Below are 9,525 nucleotides of genomic sequence, written 5' to 3'. Positions count from 1 at the left end.
TACCACTCGGATTCCAGGCCCACCCACCTCTCCAAGGCCCTTTGAAACAGACACACACACATTTGCTGAGAACAGACTCAACATATTCTCAAACAAAGAAATCTTGTTTCTCGGTGACTCCAATGGGAAATACATCAACATGGCTGTTCCCAGAGAAAAAAATGGTGAAACTCTGGAGCCTCACCACAGAGGAAGCCATGGATCACCTGTCCAGTGTAGAATTTGTAGGTTTATATCCTCATCCATAGCGGATCAATACTGTTATGTTTGGAATTTATATGGATTTTACAGAGAATGATTTTTATTTAAGATGGTAATAATCATTTAGATGTATCTACTGTATCTCCTCTACCAGCCCCGTTACAATACACAACACACAAACAGATAACACTGTACTTAAAAAAATATAAACCATAGCCAGACACAAACCCATGATGACAACCTGTTACCCCTCCCAAAACATTACTAATGGACAGAGGAAAGTCTCGTTAATTATACCAATCGATTTAACAACACTTACACCTGTGTGAATGACAGGACATCATTCACACAGTAGAGAGCTGCTCACACAGCGTGGATGCTCATGTGCTTGTGAACAACAATCCTCTAGTTTGAGATGCAGAGGTTATCAAAACAGGCTTTTAATTAGCTGAGCTTGATAAATTCATTCATTCAGAGACCAACCAGCCGTACAGTACAAGGTCAATCATTCATGTTTTGTTTTCCTTGTTATTCTTGATATTTGTTGCTTTTACTTGGTAATACATTATATATTTTGTAGCTCATTGAATAGTTCATCTTCAGTGTTCAATAAATTAGTACATCTATTTTTAAATGATTGCAGACATTATGCTTCATGCAGGGCCTTTCTCATCTCCTGTCTATGGTCAGAGTTGTCCACGCAAACATCTTCAAAACGTCTTTCTAGTTCAACTTTAACTTCTCATCTGTGCCTATTGAGGCCCATTAAAACTAAAGATTCAACCATCACTCCCCAATTTATTATGGGTTTCCTTTTTCTATCCTAAATACACACTTAATAAATGTGGTTTTTGACTGCTAGCACCCTCAAATGAAAAAAATGCACTGAACACTTTCTCATTGGTTGCAGACTTCTCTGAGAACAGAGACTGCTGCGGAGAGACTCATAAGTTTTCCAATCCACGTAAGTTTCCAGTGTTTCTTTTAGGAATGGGATTTTCCTCAGCTACTCAAAAAGATTGTATGTGTAAATCCTCTTGTGGGTAATTTGTATGTAGAATGCATCCCTTTTAGAAAGACTATTCATTGATTCAGTACCATGTTGCACATATGAGAGATTAGATCCCATCTGCTCCAAAGTTTGTCACAGGTTTCAGTATGAATATAAAGTCACTGTAATCTGACTTTTATCTGGGTGGATATTTACCAAAGGAAACAGCATTCACAAGACAGAATGAATTGTAAAATAATGACCAATGTCAAGTACAGTAAGTAGTGGCGAAAATGTGTTCTATGGAAACATGTTGCTAATTTTGAGGTATTATGACATAACGATGGAGGTCCTAAACATATAAAAGTTACATTTTAAACAGTGAATAGCTACATAGCCAATAAAAAAACAAACAACAGTAACAGTTTAGCCAGTTTTTAATAGTTTTAAAACACTTGGTTTGGAAAAAAGTACAAAAGTGATCTTGGACGCCACAGTATGAAACCAGTCCAATAATGCAAGGTGAAAGGTGTGTTTCCTTTAAAAAGCATCTTCTACAGACATGTTTAATTTCAACTGGCCTTACCATACACATACTGTACTCACTAAAACAGATACAAGCAATAGTTTAAATACAATGGCTGATCCCAGGAATACATTTACAAGTGATTCTTAAAAAACTAATTAAAAAGGGGGGAAAATAAAGAAGTCTGACCACAACGCCAACCGGTATCTGGCAGTAAAATCATGCAGTATTACAATCGTTCCACTAAAGAGAAACAGCAAAGCACTACAGCTGTCACACAGTGAGAAAGAGGGCAGCCGAGAGGTGTCTCTTTATCAGACCGCCTTTCTAAATGTTCATTGGTTGTTTTATGAATTGTTACTGAGAGTTCTCTAGCGTCGAGCAGCGGCTCAGTGGTCACCCTTCCCACATTTGCATACATTGTAAAGTTGCGCAGGGTCTCCGTTAAGGAGAACGTGTCATCCACAATCTCATCCATTTAGAAAAATATAACTAATTGCTATTGAAGAAAAACCCCAAAATGTGGGATGTTCTCTTAGTATGTTGTGAGGAAATAAAAAAGCTAAGAAATACAGTTGAATAAATAAATTGCATGACATCCATAAAAGTTAAGTGGATACATCGAGTCGACAGAATGTTATCCACATATGCACACCATGCTGTTTGTTTGGCCCGGCAGTGTTAAAAACGAGGGCTCCATCCTCCGTCCAAAGTCAAACCCTATGATCCAGTGGAAAAGTCGCCATAAAATATCTAAAATATGTTGACATTTAGAGAAAGGTTTCTTGTTCTTGGATTCAACAATTGATTCCCCAGGGACAACATGGTCTCTGGCTTTACCAATTGAGAAGTAATCAATGCTGATGGCAATGAGGAAACACAGGAGGGAGACTTTCACAGTGTTACAACAATGAAGCCGCTCTGTGTTGTTATCCGCTGGCCAGCCTATTGTTAGGGCAACAGCAGTGAACTTCCTGTCCGGTCGAACTTTTTTCCTTTCGAGAGGGCAGCCACTTGTTTCATCAACTCCCTGTTCTTGGACTGTGGAAATAAAAGATTAAAAGTGTTAGAAATGAAGCGTATGGTTGCAGTTTTTAAAAAATACTTTAGTGGAAGTTTTTGTAAAATCACAATGCACATACATTACACATTGTGCCACCACACATACACAAACTAACATACACATACACTAGATGACTAGATGAAATTGCAGTTAATGAGCATTTATTTTTACCACTTGCGATTCATTTATCTGATGCTAGAAGCTAAAGGCTTTTAACCCATCGTGGCCTTTCCTCGACAACACCATTGGTGCATCAAACACACAAAGCGCACTTACAAAACAACAACCACATTAAAAAGGTTAACTTTGCTCAACTGATACATCTATTGTATCCATAACAAAACGTCAACTTATGCAACAAGTGAATCATACATAATGACACACCTTGCACAATTTTCAAAAAGGAAAGATATATTTTAAGTAGTTCTTTCCCAATAGTGATATATGATTTATACTGATATAACATGCACCTCCAGTTGCCAAAAGAAAAAAGAAAATCTGAAGATCACATGGGCATTTCTGAAAACGTTCAGCCTGCAGTGCTTTTTATAGTACAGCCACAATCTGGACGCTGTGTGCAAAAACTGTGTGGCTGTTGACAAAAATCTACAGGAGAAGAAATCTGAAAAGATTTTACAACTATTTAAATCAAGTTCAATGATGTAAAAGATAAAGATAGTTGTACAGTGCTATAACAATAGCACATGATCCTCTTTAATGTTATGTAACCGTGTAAACTAAAAATCATATCTTGAGCAATAGTCAGACGGACATGGTGTTCAGAACACTGTGTGCTGAACAAAGTTAACACAAGACATCTGTAATGTTAATTGTTTCTCCTTTACGGATCATCGATCAGAAGCTAATTACAGATTATAGAATCAGTCAACTTTCTCTGTGTCATTAACACACAGAGAAAGCTGTGTCTATTCTCAGGATTAATGACTTCCAATAAGGGTATTTGCATATATCAACAACAATAATCCCATATGATTTTATGTACAAATTAAAGGTATGGCTATTTAGATGGGACCAGTGCAGTGTGAGATTATTTCTACATCATTCTTCCAAAAGATTTATTGTTTTGATAATGGTGGTGGAGAGTGATGTCTAACACGGTGGTCCAAAATCTGTCATAGATGTTGAGATCTGGTGACTGTAAAGGCCATAGTATATGATTCATATCATTTTCATACTCATCAATCCATTCAGTGACCCCTTGTGCTCTATGGATGGGGGCATTGTCATCCTGGAAGAGACCACTCCCATCAGGATACAAATGTTTCATCATAAGATAAAGGTGATCACTCAGAACTACTTCGTATTGATTTGCAGTGACTCCTCTCTCTAAGAGGACAAGTGGACCTAAACCATGCCAGCAAAATGTCCTCCACAGCATAATAGAGCCACTAAATCCCCTCACTGTAGGGGCATTCAGGCCTGTATCGTTCTCTTGGTTTACACCACACATTCAGTCACCCACTTGTTGACTACATAGTGAAGATGACTAATCTGACCATATCACTTTTCCCCCATATCTCTGTAAACCACTGCCTTTGGTTCCGCACTAGTGAACTCTCAAATGTTTTGTTCATATTAATAATACTGCTAAAAGCTACTCGGCTCTGTAAACACTGACTCTACATATTACTTCATGGTCTTCTCATGAACGCAAATAATTGTCAGTCACCTGAGGAGGAGTTCCTTGCATAGCACACTAATGCACAAGCATCTCATTAAAATGTTCACTGTCGACCACAATATCTGACCCTATTTTTGTCTTTCCCATAGGTCCAGATGCAGATGTCACTTAAGTAGCTGTTCCTATTGAAACACAAACCAGTTGAGCAGTATTTGTGACTGAAGCTACTGGCATCCGTGCCCTAACAACGAACCCTCTATCAAAGTCACAGATCTTTTCCTCTTGCCATCTTGATACAAAACCAGAATAAACCAGACCTGTGTGGAAACGTGCATTTGTTATGTTTCCCCACAATCATATAGATAGTACAGATAGATAGATATAGCTTAGAGGTAATGAGATGCTGAGAATTTTTGGAGCATCCACTAGTTATCTGTGGGATGTTTTACAGTGATAAAAAAACCCACAACTCAAGAGCCTCTTCACAAAATAATCCAGAACACACATTTAATGGAAACAAAGTACAACGTGTGATCAGTTGAGCACATGCTGTTGCACAAATGAGCATTAGTGACAAAACAGGTGTGTGAATGTAGTCTCGTACCTGCTGTAGTTCCATAGACTCTTTGTGTGATTTCTCCATTTGGTTCATCTTGACCCTCATATTGGATTCCTGGTACTGAAAGTCTGCTTTGATCTCTGTGAGCTGGAGTAGAATTCAATAGTTAATACTTCAAACGAACACAAGCGACAGCGATGCAACTTTGATTCATTAGAGCTGGAGGTCGGATGAAGATGATGAACCTACCTTACGGTCTTTCTCTAGAATGGTCTGATCCCTTTGCTGCAGGAGTCTCTTCAGTGACATTACTTCCTCTTTCAGTTGGCTGATGAGAATGAAGTTGTCGGTTCCTCCTGAATCCATAGACTGGGTGATGGAACTACTGATGAAAGAAGAAGAAATAGCATGAAGCCAGAAATGTAATCAACATGCAGAGGACAGATGAAGACAGGATTACACTAAAAGAAATGACTCTTTGTGTACCAACAATGTAAGTAAAGTCAGGATTGCATCGGATGCTTTCCCAAACAAACAGTTATCATACCTGTCCCCGTTGGATGGCTTCATCTCCAGTTTTGGTTTCTTCTTTGGAGTCTCCTTCTGGATTGAAGACGATTTATGGCTGCAAAGAAACATCAAAGTGTCAACCTGGGCCCAAAATCTCCGTCAATACACTTTTTACCAATGTACACACTGCAGGTTAAGTTTTACCTCTGCTTCCACAGTCCCTGCTCCTGCTCAGGACTCAAGCTCCCACTCAGCCTGTGATGGATAATTTAGCTTAATAAATATCAGCACAATCAAATCTTTTAACTACTCTGTGTTAAAACTTAACAGTCTGACTGAGCAGGTGGGGGGAGGTGACACAAAAGGGGGACATACTTGTGGTGAGAACTGCTGTGTCTGTGTTGGTGATGGTGGTGATGATGGTGCGGTCTGGAGTGGTGGTCTTTCTCGTTCAGGGACGAGGAGTTGGAGGAGCCAAAGCCCTTCCGCTGCTCCTTGGTCTTCTGCAGGACACGGCGGTAGGACAGAGTGCAGAGCCAGCACAGCAGTTTCCCATCCACCTGTAAGACAATAACGGTAACTCATAAAAACTTGCTGTTACACACCCACTGCTAAAATAGAGAGCATGCAGTCTTTGCCGGGTTTATACCTTTCTCCTGCCTTCCTCCTTGCGGTCAAAGGCGCACTGCTGTTTGCACTGCTCACACGTCTGCGGAGGCCCATATTTCTTTTCTGAGTTAGTACAACGCTGGCACTTTGTCCCAATAAAAGCTGCGATGATGTTACAGTACTGGCAGGGTTTGGGCTGTAAAGGCAGACAAAAGACAATGTTATAAGTCCAACGTACACATAAAGCGCCTTAAGTGGAAGCAACAAATACAACTAGAGTCAAAGTGCTTCAGGAGAAACTTACTGTTCCAAACTGTTTGACATTCTGGGCACATTTCTTGCAGATCGTATTGGTTTTACTGCACAGAATAAAGAAGGGTTTACATGCAAAGCAAATGACAAAAAACACAATGTTAGAACAACTGAAATCTTAAATTGCATGTGGCTCACCTTTCCTGCTGAAACTCAGATCTGCAGTATGTGCACTTTACTATGGGGTGTGCAATGCGACACTCCTATGGTGACAAAACAAATACATATGTTCAAGAATTGCGTTATTACATGATGCCCAATAAACACATCAGAAACAAGACTGCCTCATTAGTTGTTGTTTCTGTCAACACTGCTTAATGTTTGTTGTGTAACACCTTCTAGGGCTACAACATCTGTGCAAATGCCAACACCTGACAATTTGCTTCTGTGTCAGCCAACCTAACACATTACGGGCAATGTGGGGGGAAAATAAGCAAATAAAAAGGAATCTGTAACCTTAGCTGCCATTCTCAAATGTTTATAATTTCTTGGCAGATAAATTGAACTCTAACTCTATTATAGTGTTTATCAGCTGTTGCTGTGCTTTCACTATCAATGAAAAACCTGAATTATCAGGAAAAAAGGCCTCTCTAATGTGTTGGAAGAGATAAGACTGCCCTTCCTGATGAAAAAAAAAGAATCAGTGCAGATTGAGTGAAGTAAAGAAAGAGTAAAGAAGAGAAGATCATTCTATTAATAAAAAAAAGTATGTATATTTGAAGCTTTGAGCAACAAGTTGGCAGATATTAAAAGTATAATTAATGTCTCGTGGATAAATATTCCGCTCGTAATTACACAGGATGAAAGCGTTATTACTCCTTAACAAACAGCTCAGTGTTTACAGGTCGGAAAATATATAAGCTGTTACATAATCTGAGCCCGGCTGCTTGTTACAACATGACACCCAGTCGACAATAACAGTCGCACACTTTGAATACTTAAAAGTCAGGATTGTTTGCGGTCATGTACACATATACAAAGACAGGCTCCCAAACCTTGCACAGCTGCTGGCCCTGCGACAGCTCCTCGAAAGGATACCGCTGGTTACACTTCGTACAGGCGTACAGAGCCGACGTTGCCATTCTCGCCCAAATAAATGTCAGTGAGCTAGAAGAGGTTAGCAGAGTCCAGCTGCAAACTGAACGGATTAACGGCGCTATTTTCTCTCTAGCCGCTTGCTAATTTAGCACACACTCACACAGAGACTCACTCACACAGACGAACACACACACGGTAGCTTGCTCGGCTAGGTAGCGTCGGGCAGCACCGAAATAGCTTAAGAAGCTGGAGGGAGCTGAGCAGCAAGCGAGGAACAATAAACTCCAAATATCTGTGATCTCCCTCCGCTCACACGATATCCGTACAGGCTAACTTCAGGTCGATCGTTAGCTGCGCCGCAACGTAAGCAATCCGTCAATACAAATCTGGCTATTTCTATTAAGTTTCCACTGTTCTCGTCCGAAGAAAGGTATTTTCCTGTTTTCCTTCTCTCTTTTTTGTATCAACGCCGTCGTCGTCGTCGTCATGTAACCGGAAGTGACCGACGAAGGTTGATCGCGACATAATATCCGTCCGCGGGATTCACATATTTGAAAAGCTGAAAGCCAATCACATGACAGGATTCATTCAACAGGGTCAGTTACTACCACAAAAGATCTTTATATTCACTATTATCACTAAAGTTGATACACAAATTGAAGTTTTGTAAAATTAAAATTAAAATTAAGACATAACTAAACATGTATTTAAAAAATGTCATGATACATCAGGATTGGTTTTGTCACTCAAACCAACCAATTCAATTAAGCTGAGGCCAAGGATGAAAAAATGTAATAAACTTTAAGTATTTTTAGGTAGAATAAAGCTGCCACCACCTTTGTTAATCTGATTAGGTCCCATGTCAGAGACACGTGATTATTAATCACATACACAAAAACCTTTATTGAAGCACCTCCAACTCCCACTAAAAAAGACTGAAGCTGTCCTTACTATGTACATTTGCACACATGTATATAATCTCAGGAACTTCTGCATATTGCACATTTATATATTGCAGATTTATTTACACAGATTGTTTCCTGTTCATAGTAGGCCTATTTTATTTTATTTGATCACTTTCACCCTTATGCTGCTTTTTCCCACTGTACTGCTGTCAATTTGAGTTTCTTCTAATGAGGATCAATAAAGATACATTTTATCTAAAAGTATCTTATCATATCTTATTACAAAGACACCCCAAAGCAAAAGCCCCCACAGAGATCAACCCCTAATAGGCACATGCAGCGACCTTACGACCCCACAATACACAACACTGCAGGTAAATTACGATAAAGTTTGCACACACCTTGGGGAAAAAACACAGCACACATTACCAAACCAAGTGCTTACCTCCAGGGCTGAAAAACTAATCTGTTGTGGAAGTGCCAAAGCTACAGTTTCTCGAGTGGCCGCTTGAAGCAGGGGAAATATGGTTACAGCCTGGTTCAATAAACGGGTTTATTAGGGCTCAAAGTTATGCATAATTAAGGGTATGGTTGCTTTGGGTGACAGGCCATAGACATACGTATGTATGGGTGGTACGGTCATGGGTTTGTAGGTGTCACCTCAGCTAATTCAAGTCCATGTTGGAGTCACTAAACCTGACTTCTCGGCTGTGGTTGTGGTGTCGGTGCCTTTAGGAGAATTTTCCAAGCAAATATCAGACAAATAATATGGCTTGCTCTGCAGTGGGTTGTACAGACGTCCCAGAAATCTGTGCTCCAGGCTTATTAATTTATATCTCAATTTTAAGAAATGTTTTCATCAAAGGCATTGCTCAAATTTTATAGTATGTGGCCATGAGAGTAAAGATATCATTATTAACAGAATTAAAAGAACCCTCAAACAATAAGTGAAACTCTTATTACAGTGGTTGGTTATACCTGTACTGTATTTGATTCATAATTATAGATCATGTTTTATTTTAAGGGTATAAGTGCAATTACACTTATCATTTTGTCAGTGTATAGTGGTGCTTCTGTAAATCTGAGTTTTTTCCTACAAGGTCCTGTTAAGAGAGTGTGATTTATATGACAAACAGTGTCATAATATAGTACGATCATCATTCAGTGCT

General features: G+C 39.4%; 1 protein-coding gene across 1 annotated transcript; it reads right to left on the bottom strand.

Annotated features, from left to right (window-relative positions):
* Positions 1-1,611: 1,611 nt before the first annotated feature.
* fam76b (family with sequence similarity 76 member B) lies at positions 1,612-7,946 on the bottom strand. The gene is made up of 10 exons (XM_062432915.1): positions 7,409-7,946; positions 6,552-6,616; positions 6,406-6,460; positions 6,142-6,297; positions 5,868-6,052; positions 5,697-5,747; positions 5,530-5,607; positions 5,232-5,367; positions 5,028-5,129; positions 1,612-2,759 (listed from the first exon to the last, which is right to left on the bottom strand). Exons 1-10 carry the CDS (start codon positions 7,493-7,495, stop codon positions 2,670-2,672), a joined length of 1,005 nt encoding a protein of 334 aa, XP_062288899.1. The 5' UTR covers positions 7,496-7,946; the 3' UTR covers positions 1,612-2,669.
* Between the last annotated feature and the right edge of the window lie 1,579 nt (positions 7,947-9,525).

Source organism: Scomber scombrus, chromosome 14 (assembly GCF_963691925.1).
Source record: "Scomber scombrus chromosome 14, fScoSco1.1, whole genome shotgun sequence".
Lineage (NCBI taxonomy): Eukaryota > Metazoa > Chordata > Actinopteri > Scombriformes > Scombridae > Scomber > Scomber scombrus.
Note: the sequence above shows the minus strand (reverse complement) of the source record. Positions and strands in the feature narration are given on the sequence as shown.

Bases quoted from the DNA above. Each gene is read 5' to 3' on its own strand.
- fam76b (XM_062432915.1), bottom strand. From the start codon at position 7,495: ATGGCAACGTCGGCTCTGTACGCCTGTACGAAGTGTAACCAGCGGTAT. The intron at 6,053-6,141 runs GTATAAACCCGG...ATTGTCTTACAG, and splicing joins AGGAGGAAGGCAGGAGAAAG to GTGGATGGGAAACTGCTGTG. The intron at 5,608-5,696 runs GTAAAACTTAAC...GTTTCTTTGCAG, and splicing joins CAGGGACTGTGGAAGCAGAG to CCATAAATCGTCTTCAATCC.